This window comes from Pleurodeles waltl, chromosome 5 (assembly GCF_031143425.1).
Source record: "Pleurodeles waltl isolate 20211129_DDA chromosome 5, aPleWal1.hap1.20221129, whole genome shotgun sequence".
NCBI classification, from domain to species: domain Eukaryota; kingdom Metazoa; phylum Chordata; class Amphibia; order Caudata; family Salamandridae; genus Pleurodeles; species Pleurodeles waltl.
Window position 1 is genome coordinate 918281642 of NC_090444.1, and position 27560 is coordinate 918309201.

The 27560-nt window shown below is 44.4% G+C and overlaps 1 protein-coding gene across 5 annotated transcripts in view; it reads right to left on the reverse strand.

Annotated features, from left to right (window-relative positions):
• MAP4K3 (mitogen-activated protein kinase kinase kinase kinase 3) overlaps positions 1-27560 on the reverse strand; it is a 960603-nt gene that overhangs the window by 241899 nt on the left and 691144 nt on the right. For all 5 annotated transcript variants that reach the window (XM_069235044.1, XM_069235047.1, XM_069235048.1 and 2 more), the window contains one exon: positions 11504-11607. In XM_069235044.1, the coding sequence (XP_069091145.1) occupies positions 11504-11607 (104 nt within the window). The remainder of the gene's footprint in view (positions 1-11503; positions 11608-27560) is intronic.

The window sequence follows — 27560 nt, forward strand, 5'->3', positions numbered from 1 at the left end:
ATGGATAGTACTCTGAATAGAAATCTGCTACACACTGGCAAAGAAGCGACCCGTGCGAGGGTTGGCAGACTCACTCCACTAAGGTGAATGCAGTCACTACTGCATAAGAGTGCAGGGTACCAGTCCTTTACATCTGTCAAGCTGCCACGTGGAAATCCCTCTATACAGTCACAAAGCACTACTGCCTTCTTGTAGGAAGCTGGCTCTTTATATAGTGAACCAAAATGAGGCACACTGTGCAAAGAAACCAAGCAATCCCTAGAGGCATCACAGAGGCACAGATGACATCCCAAATGCTTCTTTTGGGTACTGTGGTCGAGCAGTTAGGCATATCAGAGGGTAGTGCTAAGCACATATGGCACACACTCATGCAGCAGGTGAGACAGACACTCAATAAAGAAATCTGACACCAATTTATAAGAAATAACACATACTTTTATGTACACTTTGATACCAAGATCACTGGAATCACATGAGTACTTTTTGAGTTATGAATTGCTATGGATTTCAAAAGCTGACATTGCAATTTTTGGAGCAGTAATGTTATCCTATGGGGGAAAAACATACTGCATACTAGTACTTAGCAACTACTTACAAGACTAATTTTCTGGAATTGAGGTAAGCACAGGGCAAGGTCCAAAGCAACATTGACAGGTCACTTCAGGAGGCATTGGGGCGTCTGGGTGCATATGTGCGTTTCAGCATCGGGAGCACAATGTTATCCTATGGGGGGAAAAACAGACACTACATATGGGCACTCAGCAACAGCTTACAGGACTGGTCTTCTGGACTTGTGGTGAGGAAGGAGCAAGGTCCTAGGCCATACCAACAGTTCACTTTGGGAGGGGTCCAAATGCAGAGGTGCTTTTCAAAGTCGTGTGCTAATGTTTGTGGCAGTTCCGGTCCTATCAGGGTTTTCTTGGGTGCCTGCGGATGCAGGGAAGCAGCCCCTCTACTCAAAGGGAGTTCCCCCGGTGATATGCGGAGCACTGGCAGCTCTCCCAGTTTTTTGGAGGCTGCAGCGGCAGAACAGATCAGTTGATCCTCTTGGGATGGGTGCGGCGGCTGTGGCAAGCAGGCAGGCAAGGTTGGTGTTAAGTCAGTCGAGCTCCTTGTTTTTCAAGTTCAGCAGCCTTCTTGTCCACTTCTCCTTTTGTGCCCAGCAAAGATCTGAGGATCTGGTATCAGGGGGACCTCTGAATAATCAATTTAGGGGGTGTTAAGGGCAGTCAAGGGTAGTAGCCAATGGGCTAATTAGTGTTGAGGTCACTACACCCTTTAGATGACCACTTCCTGTTGGGAGTGGGCATCACCAGAACCATAGTTCCTAAATTCCAACACATGCAAAATTGCAGAATTTCTGAAGTTATGTTCATTTCAGGCTGGCTACCTCAATGCAACGTCTGACGTGGATGACACAGAACCAAATGACACCATCTACCGGCGAACAGGTACTGCTCAAGATTTTCTGGATCTAATCTTACACATGGGGAAAATTCTAAGGTGAGGAATCTGCAGTTTGACATCTCAGTCAGAACTTGACTGCATCACAACCATCTTGACTCGCCTGAGGCAATTTAGCATGAAGGTCTTCAGGCACACAAGAGAAGACTTGTGCTACTGAGTCCCAAAACGCAGGAAAATAGTGGCCCAACTCAAAGCTGATGTTAACGGAATGGAGGGGCAATCTTGTATAAGAGAAGACACTTTTTCTGAAGGATTCTCTGTCAGGCGAGCGAACGGGTATGTACTGGAGTTGGAATGCCTTGTGGAGGCCTGCATCACAAAGTGAAGGGTGATGAGAAAGGAAAGCTGGGTCACCTGGAGCAGATTAATGGCGCCTTGCAATCTTATGACTGGCCACCGTGCTGGAAGATGGTTTGGCCCAAGCACCTAATAAGGTGTCCACCAGCACCTCACTGAAGAGCAGGAGAGGTTCTGAGGATTCTGCTCAAGTTGGAGAACTTCAGTTAAAACATTGGTTAAAAGGTTGGACTTGACCTCTACAGTAGAAAGTTGTAGGTCAAGAACTTGGCTGCAGGACACATTACCATGCTGCAGGAAGCAGATTCTTCTGTTGCTGGTCCAGGGGGTGGTATTAAGGCCACTAGCCTCCGGCAAGTCTTCGTACCAGTCTTGACGGGACTGAGCAATCTCATCACCCGGGTCATAATTATTGCCTCAGTTGGTTCCGCAATGGAACGCAGAGAGTTGCAAAGGCTCAAGGGGCAGAACATCAAGCTGGGAGGGGTGGGGGTAGTGAGTTTGGGGCGGGCAGTGCCTGCCTCGACTGGTTTTGGGCCCGACTTCAAACAAGGTCGGACTGGAGTCGACTTGGGGTCAGAAAGAACAATCATATACTCTTTCCTCGGGTGGCAAAGTCATCATCAGCTTCAACGTGCCTGAGGCAGTCATGTTGCTGAAGTGGGGTTAGAAGAGGAGCCGGAGGTAAGATGGGCTTTGGTGGGTGAAGTGATGACGCACCGGAGACGCAGGTAGGAGATACACGTTTATTGAACAAAGAAGTACAAGGAACAGGTCCGTTGTGGGGAGAAGCTCAGGCTCAGGAGACTGCACGTACTAGAACGTGGAATCTCCCTAGGTCAGCATCCGAGAGCATTCCAGCAAAGAAGAAGAACACACTACATATCCCCCCTCTTTTCCCACAACAAAATAATACTAACAAAAATAAAAATTGAAATTCAAAAAACATTACTTACGAACATGGAACATGGAATTCCCATGTAAATTGGAAAAGTTAGCTATGTATCCTAACACATAATCCTTTAACCAACCGGGAGGTGTCACTTTCCTTTTTCCTTCCTGAAGTCCAAACTCCGATTCACACGAAACACCACCTCCCCTCCAGAGTCACTCTGCTGCACCCGATCAGATACACTCAAATCACCACTCTCAGAGTCAGCTCCTGAGCCACTAATCACATCCTCCTCCTCACACAAGGCATGATCATCTATCACGTGTGGAGAAGCATCCCTATTTAACGCATTGTGAATCATACCCTCATCCTTCAACCATTCTGCCCTTCCCTTCTCGTACCTCTTACTGTTAATGTGGACTTCGCTACAGCTGGATTCCTGTCCATTTTTAAGTAGAACAAGGCGCTTAAGATTCCACACCCTACCGTCACTCAGTTTTACAGCATTATGCAAAACCTCCATAACTCTTTCAGGATTAAAGTACTGGCTCTCACCTTTCCTTACCTTATAAGGTTTTTTAACTCTAACCCAATCACCTACGTTGATTACCACTGACTTGACATGGTGGAGCTTGTCATAATAAGACTTCGATTTCTCTAGAGACTTATCCAAACTGTCCCTTACTTTCTCCATAGACCAGTGTTGGTACCAGTCTTTACCAACCAAGCTGGGTTACGTTTGCCTCTTCCCCTCATAACAATGAAAGGGCTGAGTCCTGCTGTCGCATTCTCAGTAATCCTATATGCCCACAATGCTTTAAAGATGGCAATGTGCCAATCCTCAACACCATCCATCGCACCTTGAATTATACCCTTAATAACTCTGTTGAATCTTTCTACTGCACCATTGCCACTGGGATTGTACAATGAAGTGGTTTTGTGCTCAATTCCCACTCTCCTAAAATACTTCTTAGCAGCTTCCGACAAACTGTACACCATTATCACTCAATAATTTAGAAGGAATGCCTTCAGCAAGGAAAACCTTATCCGAAAACTCCAACACACTGGTTGTATCTGCTCTCTCCAGAATACCAATTTCAGGCCACATAGAAAACAAATCAATAATAACTACCACAAACTCTTGAGAGCTACCCACCGGCCCTAGGAGATCCATAGTGACATATTCCCATGGTTGCCTGGGTACGAACGTTTGCTGCATAGGTGGTCTTAGGGTACGTAAACTCTTGTCAGCAGAACAACACACATGACAAGTTCTGACAAATCTTTCCACTGAATTGTCAACCCCTGGCCACCAAAACAACTCCTTAACCACAGATTTAGTTCTAACAATGCCAAAATGGCCATCATGACATAATTCTAAAATTGCTTCTCTTATCCCAGATGGAGGAATAATTCTATCACCTCTCCAAATAACATTCCTCACAACAGAGTTTGTTCCTAACCTCCCAGAAACTTCTGCACTGTTCAGACAGCTGATCCTTCTTAGGCCATCCTTCTAAAACATATTTCAAAACAGACTGTAAATTAGTGTCCTCCTCCATTTCTTTCCTCCAACTATCTTCACTAAGTGCAGGGCTACCAGAATCCTGTACGAGAGCAACACCCCACTCATACCACGGGTCATCAACACACCTTTCCAGCAAATTAGGTAATCTGGATAGACAATCCGCCATTACATTACTCTTACCAGGTACATATATAATACGATAAGTGTAATCCTTTAAGCGCATGGACAGCCTTGAGATCCTAGCCGAAGCTAGTACACTTCCTTCACTTGTAAGTAGTTTAATTAAAGGTTTGTGGTCGCACCGAATAGTGATGTCCTTGCCCCACACAAACGCTCGGAAGTGCTCCAAAGCCCAAGCACAGGCTAAGGCTTCTTTCTCAATAACTGAGTACTTCTCTTCAGATGGGGACAATGACCTGGAAGCGAATCTTATAATCCTCTCCTTACCATTGCAATCCTTCTGAGACAAAACAGCACCTAGGCCCTTTATTATTTGCATCCGTGGTAACAAAGGTATCTAACCTAGGGTCAAAACTTTCCAAACATGCTGCCTTGCTTAAATCCCTCTTTACGTTCTCAAACTCTTGATTGCATGCCTCACTCCACGTGAATGGAGAGTTCTTTTTAAGCAATGACCTTAAATTATAAACTTTGCTAGCAAAGTTCGGAATAAATTTGGCACAAAACTCCGCCATGCCCAAAAATGAGCTTACCTCATCCTTAGTCATAGGAGGTGACGCCCCCACAATAGCATTCACCAAGGATGCCTTTGGTTTAACACCCTCACCACTTATCTCATGTCCCAAATACTCCACACTCCTTTTCGCAAATTTGCACTTACTTAGTTCCACCGTTAACCCATTATCACCTAACACTTCCAACCGCTCATCATGCACACTCTTATCTTTTCCAAGAATTAATATATCATCCTGGAAGCACATAACCCCTTTGAACCTCCCATAAAGTTTGTGCATTAGTCGTTGAAAAACAGCTGCAGCAGACGCAAGACCGAAGGGCATCCTCTTGTATTGAAAGCACCCAAAAGGTGTGATGAAGGCTGTTAGTCCTTTAGAATCCTTAGATAAGGGAACCAGGTGATAAGCAGATGAAAGGTCAATAGTAGAAAACCAGCATGCTCCCTCAAGACTAGAAACCATTTCCGTAATCTTAGGTAGAGGAAACAGATCAATCAGAATATTGTTATTTAAGTATCTTAAGTCTACACATAAACGGATTTTTCCATTGCTGCGCTGAGCTATTACTACAGGCGAAATCCATTCAGAACTTTCAATTGGCTCTATCACATTCATTGATACCAATTTATCCAGTTCCTTTGAAACTCTTCTCTGATCATGATCGGCACAGTTCTGACCTTATGAATTTTGGGTACGGCCTCCCTCTTTAATATAATTTTGTGTTCGAAACCAGTAAGTTTCCCCAAACCCTTGATAAAGACTTTTGGGAATTTTGTTTCTATTTTGGACGTCAATGAGCATTTATCATTCACTATTAAAACCTTTTCTTTGCTATTTGGATCCAGGATCATTTGCAACTGCCCTTGATCCTTCCAACCCAGAACTGATGGCCCATTTTTAGCCACATATAGTTTTCCTCTGACGTTCCTGTTCTTGAATGTGAATGCCAACCATCTAAAACCTAACAGATCAATCTTTTCTCCAGTGTAACTTTCTGGTAGAATGTCCGGAGGAGCAAGCTGCTTGCCAATTTTTTCCACGAAATACTTGTTCCACACATCCTCTTTCATGATTGTGAAGGGTGAGCCCGAGTCAGCATACATTGTAATGGGTACTCCTCCAATTTCCATGTCACATATAGGTTTTACCTTGGAGTTTACCTCAGTTATATTGAGAATGAAATTCTTATCCTCATCAGTTCCTCTGGGTTCTATTGTATTTTCCTCCATATCACATTTTACAACATTTTCACCTTCATATATACATTTGACTATCTTCTTTTTACTTTTGCAAAATGGCCCACGTCTCCGCACTTGTTGCATTTCAATTTTAAGGCTGGGCACGACTTGGAATGTGCCAGGTGGTCCTTGTTATCACATCTGTAGCAGCTTCTTTCATTTTCTCCACTCTGACTCTGTAAGCCCTTCACGGTTTTGCGATTAGTTACTTTATAAATGGCCATCCTCATTTTTTCCAGTAAATTTTAGTTCTGAGAAACATCTTTCAGAAATCTCAGCCTTCCTTACTATGGCTAAAATTTCGTCCAGAGGAGAGTCACCATTTATCCATAGCCTTTCCTGAATAGATTATTACAATGCATGACTACTTGATCTCTAATAAGTTCATCATGAATTGCCCCAAATTTACAGTCAAGAGCCAGTTTCTTTAAGTCCGCAATGTAGTCATCCACCAGCTCACTTTTCTCTTGTTTTCTCTGGAAAAACTTATATCGGACAATTCCAACACAAACTTTTGGAGCAAAATATTTGTCGAGATCTAGCATTGCGGCATTAAAGGCGCAAATATCACCACTTACAGGGTTTTTGGACATCTTGTTATATGTTTTTAGACCCATAGGACCCAAGAAATGTAATAGAATCCTTTTTTTCTGCTCTGCAGACATCTTGTTGTCTACATCAATAGCAAAACACAAACGCTGTGGGATAGCGTAACTGGATGGACGGAATGCGGAACCAATCAAACATTCACCCCCAGTCACAGATCTGGGTTTAATCCATCCATTATTTTGCTCACCATTCCACCCCAGTTTGAACCCAGCCATATGCAAATCAGTCTTGACCCTGTTCCTCATGGGAACAGTCCAGCCCGAACTGCTAGGCCAGGTTCTCCCACGACCGGAAACAAGCATCATGGGACCGGTTTCGGGGTTTCACCCCATATTAGCCAGGCTAGCTTGAATCCAGTGGCACAGTGAGCCCGGGACCCATGTTTGGGTTTACCCGGCGCACTTAGGGCGGCAAAAGCAAAACACAAACGCTGTGGGATAGCGTAACTGGATGGACGGAATGCGGAACCAATCAAACATTCACCCCCAGTCACAGATCTGGGTTTAATCCATCCATTATTTTGCTCACCATGCCACCCCAGTTTGAACCCAGCCATATGCAAATCAGTCTTGACCCTGTTCCTCATGGGAACAGTCCAGCCCGAACTGCTAGGACAGGTTCTCCCTGGACCAGAAACAAGCATCCTGGGACCGGTTTCGGGGTTTCACCCCTCATCAGCCAGGCTAGCTTGAATCCAGTGGCACAGTGAGCCCGGGACCCACGTCTGGGTATACCCAGCGCACTTAGGGCGGCAAAAGCAAAACACAAACGCTGTGGGATAGCGTAACTGGATGGACGGAATGCGGAACCAATCAAACATTCACCCCCAGTCACAGATCTGGGTTTAATCCATCCATTATTTTGCTCACCATGCCACCCCAGTTTGAACCCAGCCATATGCAAATCAGTCTTGACCCTGTTCTCCATGGGAACAGTCCAGCCCGAACTGCTAGGCAGGTCTTCCCTGGACTGGAAACAAGCATCCTGGGACCGGGTTCGGGGTTTCACCCCTCATCAGCCAGGCTAGCTTGAATCCAGTGGCAAAGTGAGCCCGGGACCCACGTCTGGGTATCCCATGCCACTGGATTCAAGCTAGCCTGGCTGATGAGGGGTGAAACCCCGAAACCGGTCCCAGGATGCTTGTTTCCAGTCCAGGGAAGACCTGGCCTAGCAGTTCGGGCTGGACTGTTCCCATGGAGAACAGGGTCAAGACTGATTTGCATATGGCTGGGTCCAAACTGGAATGGCATGGGCAGCAAAAAAACAATGGATTTAGGCCCAGATCACTGTACTGGGGGTGAATGTTTGACAATGTTCAGCATTCCGTCCATCACTTGTTGTTTTTGCTTTGTCTACATCAATAGCGCCTAAATAATTAAAAAAATAGTCCTTCCACTCCAACCACTTGATGGGTGGCGAATTACCCATGGCCCAAAATACTTGAGGAGGAACGATGGTAAAATTGGCTTGCGCCATTATCAGAGGCCAAAATAAGGTATACACGGTAACTTGAAGTGCTATTTTATAATACTAATTAACTTGGAAATTATTCCTCCCCTTCCCGGACCTGTTCACAATATATGCTAAGTATTAATATAACCTTCCAAGGTAAGGTAAGGTAAGTAAAAATAAAAAAAAATAATGTGTTCTCCTCTTACTTATTTTTTTCAAATGGTGTCCGGAACTCCCATGTGAAGAATCACAAGCGTCACTTCTTTATGATAGTCCAGAATACAAAATGTGAAATTTAAATTGAATAATGGCTGAAGCGGAATGGAAACGTGTCCCAGTGGCTTGGAGACACTAGCGGAAACGGAGTCTGTTTCCACGCTAGTGCGCTCCACGTCTCTGCGTATCCAAAGAGACGCTCAAAGCCGTACACGTAGGTGTTGGCGTCTCCGTCTCCTAGGAGACGATCGCGGAAGCAGCGTCCGTGCTCCGCGTCTCCTCGAGGCCGTTTACGCAGGAGCTAGCGTCTCCGTCTCCTAGGAGACGCTCGCGGAAGCGGCGTCAGTTTCCTCAGCATGTCCGTTGTCAAGGAGACGCTTGTAAGGCGCGAAGTGCGCTCCGCTCCAACGGGCCGTGTCCGCAAAGGTAAAAAATAAATTAAAAAAAATAAAATAAAAACACAAATCTTCATCGAGCCAAGACGAAACGTCCCACGACGGCGGTCGAGGTCAGCACAAGCACTAGCACCTCCAGATCGGCAATACAAAATGAGAAGTGCAATCAAATGCAGTCTGACAGCCGAAATTGGGCAATCCAACGAAGGTTCGCAGAGCAACAGCACTCTCGTCGCCAAATTGAAGTGATGACACACCGGAGACGCAGGTAGGAGATACACGTTTATTGAAGAAAGAAGTACAAGGAACAGGTCCGTTGTGGGGAGAAGCTCAGGCTCAACTGACTCAAGGAGACTGCACGTACTAGAACGTGGAATCTCCCTAGGTCAGCATCCAAGAGCATTCCAGCAAAGAAGAACAACACACTACAGTGGGCCAATCTGACACCGAGTGCGAACCCACCAGCGGTGTACCAGAAAGAAAGCCTCTTGACTACTTGGAGACAGAAAGGCATACCAGAGTGAGGCGGTGGGGATCCAAAGTGCTGGAGCATGTCTGTGTGGAACTCTTTAATCTGGCGTGATGTAGCTGAAGGTGCCACAAACTAAGATTGTGCAGGAACCAACTGGGGAAATTGGCTCAGAGGTTAGCCGACTCTAGGGGCAAGATCGCGAGGGATAGAGTCGGTCCCACATGTGATATGGCGAATGAGAATGGCAAGAGGGAACAAAGCCCTATTTGGACTTTTTATGTTTTTTATGCTTACATGAAGACTTGGAGCACGATGAAGATTGATCCTCTGGAGCTGCTCCATCGACTCCGGGATCTGGAGAAGGATCGAAAACGAACCTTGAACACAGAGCGTGACTTGGAACAGCCTGGACAAGTAGTTTTCTTGTGCTTTGTGAGGTAGAGTTTCACCTCGCACTCTAAAATGGCCTTCAGGTTCACTGACGAACAGTTTCTGTACGCCTTGCAGTCATGGCTTCACCCAAACCATCAAAAGCACACTTGATGGGGATCTTTCACAGACATTTGTATGTGACAGCCCCTACAGGGATTGAAGCCTGCCGTTTTAGGGATTAACATCACTTACACACAGAGAAATTTTGAAAAAAATGTAGGTAAGTCTCAGAAATAAAAGAAGGAGCTCAGGATCTGTGTCTGGGGGAGCAGAAAGAAAGGAATTGTTTTCAGTGCACAGGGGTGGTGCCTATATAAGCTCTGCGCATCATTTCTGGAGCAGAATAGCATTGATGCAGACCCGCACGGTGCTATCTATTGGCACATGGAGGTACTGTTGAAAAATCTTCCAAATTCAGTTTAACACCTCAGGAAAATTAAAAAGGTAGGGAATCTGTGGCTAGAAGTCATTATCAGTAAGATTATTTAAGCAGGTCTAAAAGAAGCAGTAAGATTTACATATAGGGGAGAGTGTGAAGTAAGGCAAACACCAATCACTCTTTAAGAAAGACAATACCATTTCATCCAGAAGAGATATCCAGCTAGAAGTGAGGAGACACATGTAGAGTACTCTTGTTACACAATCGCCACAAAGTAAGACCAATGAGAACATAAATGACTAAGTCAGCACTGAGATAAGGAATAAGATGGTTTATACAGGATGTTTGTGTCCCTCTACAGGGTTACACTGCACCAGAATTGTCAACCACTGGTAAACATCTGCATGATCTTTGTATGCTGATGTACGTGTCGGACTACAGTGGCTATGATCACCAGAATACCCAAGAGATGACATTAATGCCTGACAACAGTATGAGGCAGCTAATGGAATAAGACAGCTTATAGGTGCAACTGAGCCCAAAGTGATGAGTAGTCTCGTAATGGGAGGGAATCTCAGCCAAGCCATTATAATGCCAAGGAACCCGTGTGATGCACAATTGTGAAGAGTCACCCATGGCGTTAGAAACTGCAAGGTGGTTGTTCAACGTACACTTGGAATACATTTAGCAATTGGAAGCCTTATGTGGAGCCAAAATGACAACTTTGATTCTATCTGACATTAAAATTGCTGGCTCCAACAGAGGGACAGGAGCAGGCATACAGCACTATGTAGCCCCATTCTGGGTCTTTTTCAGCAGGGTCCTTGGGGAGGAATATTTTAAAAGGGTCCCACAGCGGCAACTCAGTGTATCATCTCATTGCCAAGTGTATATATTATTCATGACTTCGCACAGAGCAAAAAATATGTCTGCAATTCAACAATGTCAAAATGGCTGTCTCCTTTGGAGTAGTGAATACAGGCATGCAAAGCAAGTGGCTGAACTCGGGCACCGATGGAGTGGATTGTCATGGGAGCAAGGCTAAGGAAGTACACACCCAATCAGCATGAGTAATACAGAACCCCGGCACAGGCGGGGGTGTAGCAGCAGAGGGTGAGCACAATGAAGTAGGCCAAACTCATAAATGACTCCATGATCCATGGAAGACTGGTGGATACTTAAACCTCCCACAGGTAAAATTAGGGCAAGAGAGAAAGCACTTAGGGGAAGGTAGTCACCCAGAGCATGGTCAAGCTCCATCTACTAGCATCCCACTTGGATTCTAAAAGAATTCTCAAACGGCTAACAGTATACAAAAACGTGGCTTATTAGTTCTTATCTTTCACGTATTACATAACTAAAACTACACAGTTGAAAAAAAAAACAATGTTGTAATTTCATTTTAATAATGCCAGCTGTTGCAGGACTTACCTTAATTAACATAAACTTCTGCATCGGTTCAACCCATTCTAACAAAACAATACTTGACTGTAGAGCTCCACAAAGATATTTATGACCAGTGTATGGATTCCTCACTGCGAATAAAAGAACATGCTAATTAACATGCACATTCATTTACATGTATTCAAATCTACACTAGAAAGGGAATACTAAATTATAAATGTGTATGCAACATATCACACTTAAAAATATTTAAAAAACTTGTTAGAATTAAGACTTCAACAATCAGTTTTCCATATTACAATGCAATTTTAAGCAATAACCAAAAAACTGTAATTCCTACCTGAAGGTTTTAAAACAATTACAACATTTAATTTGCCCTTTCTTTAAAAATTGCTTTAAAGTCAATTCCTCTTTTTATAACAAGCAGAGAAGAAGTCATTTGTCAAATACCTCTAACATGGTTTAATGCAGCTCTCATCATGTAATGTTCCAAAGACGCATATACTTCACATCAACTGTTACACATTTTTCATAGGCCCAATAGACTTTTTTTTTTTTTTTTTGACCAAATTTATACATTTTTACTTGAATCTCTTAATTCAATATTTCTGCTTCCACCTCATAAAAACTGCATGCACTTCTAGTTTCTGGAAAACTAATACAATCTACATTACTTTCAATATTTCTCTTTCCTGTTTCTTCTTAGCCAATGGCAACTGGTGATGGTGGTGGGGGGTGTTTGCAAATCCAAAGGTCATATGGGTCTAAAGAGATCTTTTCAGATGTAATTTGCCTTTCGAAGATGGATTTAGAAACAACTGCTTTTGCTCCTCCTTGCCACAATCATTTCCAGTAACCTTCTCTTTGACTCCCATGCTCCAGCAATAGTTGGCTAAGAGGGTCCAAGTCAAAGTCCACAGTTATAAGGTCTCTCGGTTCCTTAACTATAGAGTGGAGGTTTTTTCAGTACTGAAGAACAAAAAAATATTACAAGCATTGTCGTACACCCTAAGGATCATCTCCACACTTCTACCTCTACCAATTCTTCAACACACGTTTATTTCAGATTTAATTTAATGGCAAGGCCCAGCAATGCCTGTCGTGCCCTGGCTATAATGCTACAATTATGTCTCCAATTGCATTGTTTTTAAAAACTTATTTATCATTGACAATGAACAGATATCCTTAAAATTATATGTAGACAAAGAGGGCAATCTACAAATGTGCACTACGGTTGATAATGGGTATATTCACTGAATAACAAATTCACTCATTTTTAACACAAATGATATCATCTGTTTCAAATTTGATATCATATGTTTGGGTCTGGCTTGGAGACAAAGTTCACTGTTTGCCAACCTTTTGTAGAAAACAAAAACAATATGAAAATAATAAATAGTTATACATAAATGGGCTTTGGCTTAGCCTGCTTCTGTCATGGTTTTGTTGGAGTGTTATTCAAAAGGTGGTTCAGCCCAAATAATAGAATGCATACAGTTGGGATTAGCCCACCTTCCGCCACAGCTTTGCTTGCGGGGTCATTCAAATTTCAGATTAGCCCACAGAACTGTATTTGTTAATTTAAATGCCATTCATATTGGCTGATGGGCTTTTGGTGTTTACTGACAAAGTCTTACCATGAGGAGTGAGCAATGACAGTAACTAAAAGCCACAGGGTCCAGCCTAATCCACCTGGGGAGATAGCTTGCAGCATGGAACGGTAGCCTGAGCAGAAAAAAGCAGTACAAGATGTTCCAAGCACTGCACTGTCTCCAACAAATCCCAGATACAACTATCACTTTTGTCAAACACTCAATAAATTAATTGAAAGTCTTGATTCCCTATCCAAAATATCCTTCGAGTAATAACACATTTATAGTATGCTTTGCCACTTCTTTGCTACTTTTTACACTTCCAACCTAACTTGTCCATCCCACACCAACCATGAGAAGGACATACTCCAGTTGTCGCCATCTTAACTCGGATATGGCTGTGGTCAGACACTGAATGGCAGACATGTTTGCATCAGGCACTCTCCATGCAGGGCATAGTCATGCACACGAGCACTATCAGGCACAATAATCTATTTGCACACCTGAATATCTCCTGCCAATTACCACTGGCTTTGACAGAACAATGCTACTTCTGAGTATATTTCTCTGCAGTAGTGTGAGGAGTAGAACACATGGGTTGTTTGGCTCTGTTGAGGCATGGCGGTACCACAGTTCTGTTTTAATTGTTGATGGTTTTCTAGTGAGGCTGTCAGCACCCATGCACCTCCCTGTGCCCCAGTAGCTGCTCAACCCAGTCTAGACAGGTTTGGCCTGTATTTGTTAGGAGCTGGTTGGACACATTCCCACATTATTATCCTCTGCGGAGATGAGGCAGCAGTTAAACTAAGAAACTGGTGAAAGAAAGGTCTGGAGATATGAGTGATCAATGGCTTGAGAGGCTAAAAAGGCCAGAGAACTAGACACTGGCAGGTGCCTGTCTGTTACGTAGGAATGGTAACTGCGGAGCGCATCAGGTTCAGAAGTGCACAGAATAGGCTCTGACTTATCCACATGCACTTCAGGTCCTGTTTGTGTACTTACCAATATTTTTTGTCAGGTTGTTTTGAGCTCCCTTATGACCCAATTATTTATCGGAATCCCCTCAAACCTCAAAGGCTATAGTTGTCGCTGATTATCAAATGGACAGTTGAGTAACATGATAACAAGAAGTCTTGATGTTTCTGAACCTATCTATCTTCCTTGTCCCAGCTTATCATGGGTGATTAGTTAGGGAACACTGGAAAATTTCTGGCTTACCTTAATTAGTTCTTGTGTGATCAATCATCACAATTAAATATAGGGGATTGCATATAGCCTGCCTACAAAAAAACAATATGGTGTCTCAAGGACATTTGTCCTCTGCTATAATCTAATCTTTAGATTCATACCCACATCTTAACTATCTGGCTAAGCAGACCTTCTTTCCACGTACAATGTAAAAAAGCAATATCCAGATGTACTCTATGTCAACAACATTTAATTACTTCCAAAGCTAGAGAACAGCAGACCAAGTTCCCAAGTATACTCAGCCAATGATGACCTATAAGGTGACATTAATAACAGGTCAAGATCAATATTGTTCAAAAGAAAATCACAACCATGTCACTACTCTGCACCTGACCCACCAGTATAGTGTGGGGCAAAGGACGAAGAACCTATTCACAATGTTTAGCAACAAGAGAACCATCAAACCTTATGTTAATAACTTTATAAATTAAGTTACCTATCAAATTAAATGTATTTAAAACACCACTACCTCAACTCCACATGCAAACACCTTCCATCACACTTTCCCTGCCTGAGAAGCGCAACAGATGGTAATCTGAAGTTCCCTAAAAAGGGATTAAGAAAATCTAACAATCACAGAAAACAGTCCCTGAAATGTTGAGAGTAAAGCCAATGGACCACATCTTAAAAGCACTAAAGAAGCAACCCTTATGTATTTTAAAATGTCCTACTTAGAACAAAACTAACAGTCTTGGTCCATAAAATACAGTTTGCATTTCAACCCTGGGTATGTATTCAAATATTATTATTTTTTACAGATTTCAGGGTGTAACTGACAGGTCATTGGTCCTGATGCCACTTCTAATAACTTGTAGCTTTCAGAGGATGATAATACGGCTACTATGAAGCTGGGAATCATAATATAGATTTGGAAAAGAAGGCCATTCAATGAGTGCAGCACTCTATTTAAATTGGTAACAACATACTAGAAAGATGATAAAAATTGGTTAATGCAGCACAGTGATAACGTGATAACTGTGAAAGAAGGTGTCCTAGCACTATGAAAGTTCCTCTTCTTTGAGTAACGTATTAAAAGCTGATCACCACAGCTATAAGCAATTAATGCAGAAGTTTGCTCTTTTGAACAGAGTAGAACTCCACAGGGTAGATATCAATGATGGTTAAACCAATGGGATCATAAAGGCACAGATTGTTACGTTTGAGAGTGATCATGTGATTCAGTTTACATATATAAATGGACATTAGTAGCCAACAGATAGTTTTTCTATAGAGAGTACCAACGTTCCTCCCTGCAATAAAAGCAAAGAGTCTATTAAGACTTCTTTGAATGCCTTGAGAATCTTTGCTAAGGATGCAACAGTCTATAGAGCCGTCATCTACTGAAGAGTTGGATGAGCTAAATGAGGCCCATTCATCTTTCTTTACTGAGGGTGAGAAAGTACTTCAATTACCATTCCTGAACCGGTTACCACATATGTGGCTGTTTCATGTGTAGTGTGTGCCACTCTTGCAAATATGAGGACAAACAAAGCGGACATCTGTAGAGGTGTTGGTGTCCAGTCAGATTCAGGTAATGGTCCAATAATCACTCAAACCATCCTTATACAGGCAACAGCATCTTCATTTTAAATGACTGCTCTACCCCAACTACTAAATTCGTATTTTGATGAATAAGTGTACTGATGAAATGGGGAAATGGCACCTGGGATCACAGCATACAAAGAAGGAAGGCAACTTTTTTAAATGCTCAGAAGTACACAAAAACGTGTTGCCCTTTTAAAGTTGCAAAACTCAGAAAGGACGTTGACAGGTTTTTAAATGGCACCATAAAATTCTTTTTCTTCACCAAAAACAAATTATTGCTCAACAGCCATTAAAAATCCTGGCATATGCAAACAAAGCATGTTGTGGCAGGCAATTCAAATATCCATGGACCTAACTGGAGGGGAAATAATTTAAGACAAGAGTTATGGTGTGAGTAAATATCACAACACTGCCACAAACTATCTGTAAAGATGTTCTCAGGTAAACACATCTTTTGTAAGGGTTAAAAGAATCAATGCTCCTGGTGTGCAACCCTATGAGAAGTCAGACTGCTGTCAATGGCAATCATTCCGCTTTGTTGTTTAGAGTTGTATTTCCCTGACTACGTAGAGGGTTCCACTATGACCAGATGGAAGAGTTCAAATGAAAATTATCTAGCTACAGTTACTTACCTCTAACTTTAAATACAGCTAAGTTAACCTTTTGTTATCCAGCATTTGATATTTCAACTAACCCACATGCTCTTTAATGAGAAAAAAGTGAAATGTCGCTGGAAAGGTGAGATTATAGTTTACTGCACAAGTTTTCCAAACTGCCTATCAGTTAGAAACATTTTTCTGCCATTGGCGTCCACATAGAAATGTTTCAGGAAGATATGTGTTTCTTTACATCACAAATCTGAAACAAGGATCTAGTATACAGTACGATTTTTCATATTACTTCCAGTGAAATGATCATTTATTGCGCCAGGATATTCGTTCCCTAAACAATGGGTATCCTGTAATTAACAAGTGATATGGAATGAACATCGGCCTGGAGGAAAGGATCTCCATGGCTATCTCTAAATAACAACGGGCCTTATCCAGTGTAGGGAAAATGTTACTTAACCAGAAAGCATCCGTTAGTGGCATGTAGTGCTGTAGATTCACATGCTTAGCATAATCAACCATCAAGACGGCTAGACAGGAAGTGTGGAGGTGAAAAAGGTGACAGATAATGTCCTGAACACTGGGTTGTAAAGGATCAATTTGGCTGGAATGACAGTAGTGGACAAATCGTTCCACTGTGCTGCACAACAAGCAAAAGTAGTGGAACTGCATGCTTCTTTAAGAATGTTGATACAAGGTTGTGGTAGGTTTAAATAACCAACTCTTGGACTTGAGGAGCCAGATCAAAGGGTTGAGGGACTTGGGATCTGGGTCTCTATTTCTCCATGGTTCTCCGTGAGAAGGTCCTGCCTGTTCAGCAGTACCTTGTGTGAGATTTCTAAAGATACGTTGAACCATAGCTGCTGTGCCCATATGGGAGCCACTAGGATGAGGGATGTCTGCCGAAGCTTGCAAACCACAAATGGAAGCAGTGGGAGAGGTGGAAAATTGTCAGCAAATATCCCTGACCAACTCATCTGTAGTGCATTGACCTTGGACTGTGGGAACCTTGAGGCTTTAGTATTTTGCGTTTTCTGCTGTGGCGAAGAGGTCCATTTTTGAGTGACACCAACGCCAGAGTATCCAGGTGTAGTTCCCACTCGTGGACTTTTTGATGGCTCTTGCTGAGGAGATCTGCAAAATTGTTGTCCACTCCCAGAAAGTACTCCAATAACAGATTAATGTTTTATCAGACAGTCCGCCTCCACATGTTCTGGGCTAGTTGAGATAGCCGAGATGATCTTATGCCCCCGGTTTTAGAGAAAATACATGGCAGTCATGTTGTCTGTTTTGATCAAGACTACCCTTGCCAATCAGGTGAGGAAGGAAGGCTTTGAGCATTAGCTTAACAGCTAACAACTACAGGTGACTGATACAGAGTTGGCTCTGCCTGGGCATCCAGCTCTCCTAAACTGTGAGACCCTGCGAATGAGCTCTCGACCACTGAGAAAGGTGTCCTCTGTTAAGGTTCTCTGTGGAATTGAGTCTAGGGAATGGGCGTCGTTTGAGGAGATTGTTGGTGTTCCACCACTGCAGAGTGGCAAGCTTGACATCCTACCAACACTAGATCTTTCAAATGACCCTCTGCTTGAGTCCACTCTCACTCTCACTGTGATGGGGTACTATGGCTATACATGAATCCACCATACTGAGGAGACGCATGATTGTCCTCACTGTTACCTGCTAGAGAGGCTGAAACTGTGGAATAAGAGCCTGGAAGGAAAATGTTACTTACCCAGTGTAGGAAGTTGGCTCTGTATATACTATTTCAAAGTAAGAAAATGTGTGCACAGAGTCCAAGGGTTCCCCTTAGAGGTAAGATAGTAGCAAAAAGAGATAATTCTAATACTCTATTTTGTGGTAGTGTGGTCGAGCAATAGGCTTATCAGAGGGTAGTGTTAAGCATTTGTTGTACACATACACAGGCAATAAATGAGGAACACACACTCAAAGACTTACTCCAGGCCAATAGGTTTTTATATAGAAAAATATATTTTCTTAGTTTATTTTAAGAACCACAGGTTCAAGATTTACAAGTAATACTTCAAATGAAAGGTATTTCACTCAGGTATTCTAGGAACTTTGAATAATCACAATAGCATGTACAGTTTTGACAAAAATGGCAATAAGCTATTTTAAAAGTGGACACTGCAAAAATCAACAGTTCCTGGGGGAGGTAAGTAGAGGTTAAGTTCACAGGTAAGTAAAATACTTACAGGGTTCAAAGTTGGGTCCAAGGTCGCCCACCATTGGGGGTTCAAGGCAACCCCAAAGTTATCAAACCAGCAGCTCAAGGCCGCTCAGGTGCAGAGGTCAAAGAGGTGCCCAAAACACATAGGCTTCAATGGAAACAGGGGTGCCCCGGTTCCAGTCTGCCAGCAGGTAAATACCAGTGTCCTCGGAGGGCAGACCAGGGGGGTTTTGTAGGGCACCGGGGGGGACACAAGCAGGCACAGAAAGTACACCCTCAGCGGCACATAGGCGGCCGGGTGCAGAGTGAAAACAGGCATCGGGTTTTGTATTGAAATCAATGGGGAGGCCCGGGGGTCTCTTCAAAGATGCAGGCAGGCACAGGGGGGTGGGGCTCCTCAGGGTAGCCACCACCTGGGCTAGGCAGAGGGTCGCCAGGGGGTTGCTCCTGCACTGGAGTTCGGTTCCTTCAGTCCTGGGGGCTGCGGGTGCAGTGTTGGTTCCAGGCGTCGGGTCCCTTGTTGCGGGCAGTCGTGGTCAGGGGGAGCCTCTGGATTTCCTCTGCAGGCGTCGCTGTGGGGGCTCAGGGGGGTCGTCTCTGGTTACTCACGGGCTCGCAGTCGCCGGGGTGTCCTCCCTGAAGTGTTTGTTTTCCACAGGTCGAGCTGGGGGCGTCAGGTGCAGAGTGGAAAGTCTCACGCTTTCGACGGGAAAGTGGAGTCTTTAAAGTTGCTTCTTTGTTGTAGGAAGTTGCAGTTTGTTGAACAGGGCCGCTGTTCTCGGGAGCTTCTTGGTCCTTTGGATGCAGGGCAGTCCTCTGAGGCTTCGGAGGTCGCTGGTCCCTGTTGGATGCGTCGCTGTTGCAGTTTTCATCTAAGAAGGGAGACAGGCCGGTGGGGCTGGGGCCAAATCAGTTGTCGTCTCCGTCTTCACTGCAGGGCTTCAGGTCAGCAGTCCTTCTTCTTCTTTAGGTTGCAGAAATCTAAACTCCTGGGTTCTTGGGTGCCCCTAAATACTAAATTTAGTGGTGTGTTTAGGTCTGGGAGGGCAGTAGCCAATGGCTACTGTCCTTGAGGGTGGCTACACCCTCTTTGTGTCTCCTCCCTGTGGGGAGGGGTGCACATCCCTAATCCAATTGGGGGAATCCTCCAAAATCAAGATGGATGATTTCTAAAGGCAGGGGTCACCTCAGCTCAGGACACCATAGGGGCTGTCCTGACTGGTGGGTTACTCCTCCTTGTTTTTCTCATTATCTCCCCTGAACCTGCCGCCAAAAGGAGGGGCTGTGTCCAGGGGGCGGACATTTCCACTAGCTGGAGTGCCCTGGGGCATTGCAACACGAAGCTTGATCCTTTGAGGTTCACTGCGAGGTGTTACAGTTCCTGCAGGGGGGAGGTGTTAAGCATCTCCACCCAGTGCAGGCTTTGTTTCTGGCCTCAAAGGCTCTCACCCCAGGGGGTCAGAAACTCGTCTCTCAGCAGCATGCTAGCACAGCCCAGTCAGTCCTGCACTGAAGGATTGGGTAAAATACAGGGGGCATCTCTAAGATGCCCTCTGTGTGCCTTTTTTTAATAAATCTAACACTGGCATCAGTGTGGGTTTATTATTCTGAGAAGTTTGATACCTAACTTCCCAGTATTCAGTGTAGCCATTATGGAGCTGTGGAGTTCGTTTTTGACAAACTCCCAGACCATATACTTAATATGGCCACAACTGTACTTAGAATGTCTAAGAATAGACTTAGACACTGTAGAGGCATATTGCTCACGCAGCTATGCCCTCACCTGTGGTATAGTGCACCCTGCCTTAGGGCTGTAAGGCCTGCTAGAGGGGTTACTTACCTATGCCACAGGCAGCATTATGTGTGCATGGCATCCTGAGGGGGATGCCATGTCGACTTTGCCTTTTTCTCCCCACCAACACACACAATCTGCAATGGCAGTGTGCCTGTGTTAGTTGAGGGGTCCCTTAGGGTGGCACAACATGTGCTGCAGCCATTAGGGACCTTCCCTGGTCACAGGGCCCTTGGTACCACTTACAAGGGACTTATCTGTGTGCCAGGGGTGTGCCAATTGTGGAAACAATGGTACATTTTAGGTGAAAGAACACTGATGCTGGGGCCTGTTTAGCAGGGTCCCAGCACACTTCTCAGTCAAGTAAGCATCAGTATCAGGCAAAAAGTGGGGGGTAACTGCAACAGGGAGCCATTTCCTTACACCCAGTACACATCTGTTCGTGGCATGCAGTGCTGCAGATGCACATGCTTTGAATAAGTCTGCCATCTAGTGTTGGGCCCTGAGTGTTATAAGTTGTTTTTCTTCTAAGAAGATTTTCGAGGTACTAGATTGAGTGACTCCTCCTCTCAGTGGTAGTGTGCAAGGGCATTGAGTCCTTTGTTAGATTGTTTTCCTGCAGGAGGGTGAAGTAAAGAGTGAAGAAATGTATATGCACAGATATATATATATATATATATATATATATATATATAAAAGAAGATGTTTATGCAATATATATACATATTTATATAAATAAAGTACCACAATGGCTACAGGCTTCCGGGGAGGAGGGAGGGCGCATGTGAATCTGCAGCACTACATGCCACGAACAGATGTGTACTGGGTAAGTAACATTTTCTGTTCGATGCCATGCGTAGCTACTGATACACATACTTTGCATGGACTGGAAAGCAGTCCCCTCCGAAAATAAGTGGTGGCTAGCCTGTAGGAGCTAGAGTAGTTTGAAATAGTGTTTTAAGCACTGCTTGTCCAACATTTGCTTGTTGGCGAGAAAAGACATCCTCACAGTAGTGTTTAGTAAAGGTGTGTGGTGTGGACATGTGGCTGCTTTACATACATCTGCCATTGGTATATTTCCTAAGAATGCCATTGAAGCTAGTATCTTTCTAGTAGAATGCATTTTAGGAGCTATTAATAATTGTCTTTTAGCTTTAACCCCTTCTGTGCCCAGGACGTAATGGTTACGTCCTTAGGCACAGTGCTCGTGTGCCCAGGATGTAAACATTATGTCCTGGGCACATAGCCCAGAGGGAGCGCTAGCGCTCCCTCTGTGGGGTTCCCCCCCCACCCTCCAAAGGCAGGGATGGAAGGGGAAGCTCTTCCCTTTCCACCCCCGCACCCCCACCCACCTGTAATGACATCAGCGCGCTGAGATCATTACAGAGTGCCGGTTGCATTGGAAGCCATTTGCTTCCAGTGCGAGTACGGAGAAACAGGTAAGTTTCTCCTCCGGCGGGTGGGGGGTTTGGGACAAAGAGGCACCGGGGAAAAGGAAAGGCTTTTTCTTTCCTCCGGTGTCTCTTTGAGCATTCCTGCTGCCCAATCACATTGCGATCGGGCAGCAGGAATGCCCACTAGACGCCAGAGATTTTCTTTATTTTGTTGTACTTTCTTGTTTGTGCGTTAGAGAGCGGCCCCTTGGGCAAGGTTCGCTCCCATTTGGGGGCATGTTTGTGTGGCCATTTCTGCCCCCCTTGGGGGCAGATCGGCCTAATATTTTTAGGCCGATCTGCCCCCAAGGGGGGCAGAATCCACTAGACGCCAGGGATTTTCTTTTTTTTGTTGTACTTTGTGCGTTGGGGAGCGGCCCCTTGGGCAAGGGTCGCTCCCATTTGGGGGCATGTTTGTATGGTCATTTCTGCCCCCCTTGGGGGCAGATCGGCCTAATATTTTTAGGGCGATCTGCCCCTAAGGGGGGGCAGATTCCACTAGACGCCAGGGATTTTCTTTTTTTTTGGTTGTCCTTTGTGCGTCGGGGAGCGGCCCTTTGGGCAAGGGTCGCTCCCATTTTGGGGGCATGTTACCTGTGGCCATTTCTGCCCCCCTTGGGGGAAGATCAGCCTATTATTTTTAGGCTGATCTGCCCCCAAGGGGGCAGAAACCACTAGAACGCCAGAGATTTCTTTGTGTATGTTTATTTATGTGTGGGGGGGGTGTCCCCTTGGGCAAGGGGCGCCCCCCAAAGGGGGCATTGAACTGTTGGCCATTTCTGCCTCCCTAGGGGGCAGATGGGCCTATTTTCTTAGGCCCATCTGCCCCCAAAGGGGGCAGAAGCCACTAAGACACCAGGGATAGTGTGCTAGTTAGGGGATGGGGGCAGCCACTTGGGCAAGGGTTGCCCCCTCTTTGGGGGCACGTGTATCAAGGGCATTTCTGCCCCCACGGGGGCAGATCGGTCTATTATTTTTAGGCTGATCGGCCCCCAAGGGGGGCAGAAACCACTAGAACGCCAGAGAATTTTTTAATGTTTATTTATGTGAGCTGTTTCCCATTGGGGGCAGATGGGCCTATTTTTTTTTAGGCCCATCTCCCCCAAAGGGAGGGGGGGGGGCAGAAGCCACAGGCACCAGGGATAGTGTGTGTGTGTTTTTTTTGTTTGTTTTGGTTGGTGGCCCCTTGGGCAAGAGTCGCTCCCCATGGGGACACACTACTAAATGTATTTTCTACCCTCCTTGGGGAAGATAGGCCTATTTTTTAGTAGGCCGATCTGCCCTTATGGCAGAATCCACTTAGGCACCAATTTCTAAATGCTTGATGGTTGGGTGTTTGTCAATTGGCGAAGTATTTGTATTTGTGATTAAAAGAAAGTTCTCTGTTTTGTTCTCGTTCAAACCTTTTGCTTTTTTTGTTATGGCTCCTTGCAGTTTTGGCGGTGGTTGACCTGCGGTTTGCATAGTTGCATGTTTTAGGTAAGTAAAAACAATTTACTCCAAAGGAGTATTGTTGCCATGCATGAATGGCATGTTTGTAGGTGGTGTACTAAATGCAGGTTTGTGCGTCAAATTGTCCTTAGATTTGTGCACAATGATATTTGTGTTGTCTTATTTCTAATTTGCTTTTCTTTCTTTCTTTTTAGTGGGATATCATTGGTGATTGCTGTGTCTGTGCAGAGTAGTTGCTAGTGAGTCAAGCTTTTTCAGGCAACTGAGCGGTTTTGAGTTTATAACTCTTACAGATAAAGCTACACTTTATTACTTATCTTACACAGGCCTGGTTGTTGGTGGTGCATTTGTCCAGTTAATTTTCGTAGGAAAGATCATGGCTAGCCGCAGGATGACCGCTCAGCAGGTGGTTATGAGACAGACTCTGCATCTGAGGCAGAGGAGGAAGTGAGAGATTCTGGCTGTGAAGTTTCTGTCGGAGAGGAATCTTCTGATGAGGAAGCCACACTCAGTGCAGATGAAGGGCCTGTTTTAGAGGAGGACACTGATGTGCCATTAGTGCAGCAACCTGGGGCTGAAAGGTTTCCGGTTAGAAGACCTGAACTCTGGGTTGCCCCAAACATGGAGCAGCCAGAGTTGCCTGCCTTTACTGGTCTACCAGGGTGTAGAGTCAATACAGAGAACTTTTTGCCTGTCAATTTCTTTGAGTTATTTGTGGATGATGTGTTTTTGGAAGAGATTGTTGAGCACACTAATTTGTATGCGGAGCAGTATTTGAGGGACAACGCTGCTAGACTTAGGCCACACTCTAAAGCTACCCAGTGGATTCCCACAAATTTGGAGGAGATGAAAAGGTTTTTGGGTTTGACTCTCTTGATGGGGTTGATAAGGAAGCCATCACTGGCTTCTTATTGGTCTACTAGTCCCTTGATGGCAACAGCTATATTTCCTGCAACCATGAGTCGTAATCGGTATTTGCTTCTTCTTAGGATGCTGCATTTTATTGACAATCATTAGCCTTGCCACAAGATCACCCTGATTGTGACCGTCTTTTTAAGATTAGGCCTGTCCTTGATCATTTTGTAGATCGGTTTTCAGAGGTCTATGTTCCAGGCAAAGAAATAGCTGTGGACGAGTCTTTGGTCCTCTTGAAGGGTTGTTTGGTTTTTAGGCAGTACATTCCTAGCAAGAGGGCACGATGTGGAATTAAATTGTATATGCTGTCTGAAAGTAGTACAGGATATGTGTATAATTTCCTTGTTTACACTGCTAGGGATTCCAGTATTGACCCGCCTGGTTGTCCTCCCACTTTTGCAGTTACTGAGAAAATTGTGTGGGAACTTGGTAGACGACTGTTCAACAAAGGTCACCATTTGTATGTAGATAACTTTTACACTGGAGTGCAGTTATTCAAGGAATTGTTTAGAGTGGACACGGTTGCTTGTGGCACAATTCGTTGTAACTTGAAAGGCTATCCAAGGGAGCTCGTCTGTAAAGAACTTGAGAGGGGACAGTGCAGTGCCTTGCAGAATGATGAGCTGCTAGCTTTGAAGTTTTCAGACAGGAGGGATGTCTACATGCTAAGTACCATCCATGATGAGAGTACTTCTCCCGTGACAGTTTGGGGCCAGGTTGCTGAAGTGCACAAACCTGTGTGCATTTTAGATTATAACAAGCACATGAGAGGTGTAGACAGAGTTGATCAAAGATTGGAACCTTATACTGCTATTCGTAAGTCTTACATTTGGTATAAGAAGTTAGCAATTCACCTCTTCCACTTAGCAACTTTTAAGGCTTTTATTGTGTTTAAGGATAGGTCTCCAGAGTCAAAGATGACATTTGTGAAATTTCAGGAGTCATTGATAGAGAGCCTAATTGTGATGGAGCAGGCCAGAGTTCCTAGAGAATGCTGTGGTGGAGGATGTGGCTAGATTGAAAGATCGCCACATTGCGGAGCACATTCCTCCCACACCCAAAAAAGACTTTCCAGCTAAGAAATGTAGAGTGTGTTTTCGAAGAGGTATTCCGGAGGGATTGTCCTTCAAAGCCTGGGCTGTGTGTGGGTGGTTGTTTCAAGAACTACCACACTCAGAAGAATTACTGGGAACAACCATGAGTGTAAAATGCCTGTTTTGCATTTTCATGTGTTCAGTTTCATGGTTGGCAGTTCTGTCATGTACTTAGTTAGAGCTTTTGTGTTTGTAGTTTTGTAATTATTTCTAATTAGTTAGTGGTTTCTTTGTTTAAAAAAAAAAAAAAAAAAGTGATGCCATTGTGTGTGGAGTGGGGCTTGGCTGACGGTGTACATATTGACTTGCTGTTGGCTACTTCAACACACTGCCAGCCAAACACCAGTCCACACACTCCCATCAGCTGGTGTGATTGCTGTATCAGGCATGTGGGCGTATGTAAGTGATGGGCCCTTGAGTGCTGCTGTCTGTCGATGCGAGTGTTGTAATGTGCTGGGCCCGTGGCTGGCGGTGTGAATGGTCTTGTGCATGTCATGTATGAAAGATGTGTGAATGGACTGTAAAGCGGTTGGTGCCTTGCCGTGGCTTTACAGCTCACGAGCTGTGAGTCATTGGTTCAGTTTTTAGGCCTTTCAGTTATTAACAGTGCATTTCATTTTTGTGAAATCTCTTGTTAATAAAATTTGATCCACTGAACCATCACTCACCCTCGTGCCAAATCCAACCAGTATGTGTGGTAAAATTGACAAAACCTGCTCCACTGTAATCAGGCGTCGCAGCACACCTGTGACACGCTAGGTGCCTCGGGTGGGACCCCGATGATGAAGCATGCCACTAACTTGGTTGGTGGGTGAGTTTTTTTTAAACATAACCTAAGTGCGTTTCTTTTCACAATTTTAGTGTTTGGAACATCACATAAGTATGTGGACACACCAAAATGATCTATTGTAAAACTTCCTGAGTTTGGGGGGGGGGGGGGGGGGGGCGAGGTTGGCACCTATGGATTTGGTCCCGGGTGCGGCCTTCATCTAGGGAAACCTACCAAACCCAGACATGTTTTAAAAATAGACATCCCAAGGAGTTGTGGCTTGCCTGGATCCCCCAACATTTTCTTACCCAGACTCCTCGGCAAACCTCAAAATTTGCATTAAAAAATCATATTTTCCTCACTTTTCTTTGTAGGGCCACCACTGCCGCATGAATTTCCTACCACCCAGCGTTCCCCTCAGTCCCCCAAGTAAAATGATACCTCACTTGCATGGGACCCCAAAGCAGAGTCAGCCTAAAAGATGTATAAAAGAAAAATATGTACTTATCAACTCGCTGTGCTATCCCCTCAATCTCTACAGGTTTTTGGCCTTTTTCTGTTGCAGGCACCTGGCCCACCCGCACAAGTGAGGTACAATTTTTATCGGGAGACTTGGGGGAACGCTGGGTGGAAAGAAATGTGTGGCTCCTATCAGATTCCAGAACTTTCTGTCACCAAAATGTGAGGAAAAAGTGTTTTTTCGGCCAAATTTTGAGGTTTGCAAAGGATTCTGGGTAACAGAACCTGGTCAGAGCCCCACAAGTCACCCCATCTTGGATTCCCCTAGGTGTCTAGTTTTCAAAAATGTGCTGGCTTGCTAGGTTTCCCAAGGTGCCGGCTGAGCTAGAGGCCAAAATCCACAGGTAGGCACTTTGTAAAAAAAAAAAAACACCTCTGTTTTCTGTGAAAAAATGTGATGTGTCCACGTTGTGTTTTGGCCCATTTCCTTTCGTGGGCGCTAGGCCTACCCACGTAAGTGAGGTACCATTTTTATCGGGAGACGTGGGGGAACGCAGAATAGCAAAACAAGTGTTATTGCCCCTTGTCTTTCTCTACATTTTTTCCTTCCAAATGTAATGCAGTGTGTAAAAAAGACATATATTTGAGAAATGCCCTGTAATTCACATGCTAGTATGGGCACCCCGAAATTCAGAGATGTGCAAATAACACTGCTTCTCAACACCTTATCTTGTGGCCATTTTGGAAATACAAAGGTTTTCTTGATACCTATTTTTCACTTTTTATATTTCAGCAAATGAATTGCTGTATACCCGGTATAGAATAAAAACCCATTGCAAGGTGCAGCTCATTTATTGGCTCTGGGTACCTAGAGTTCTTGATGAACCTACAAGCCCTATATATCCCCGCAACCAGAAGAGTCCAGCTGACGTAACGGTATATTGCTTAAAAAATCTGACATCGCAGGAAAAAGTTACAGAGTAAAA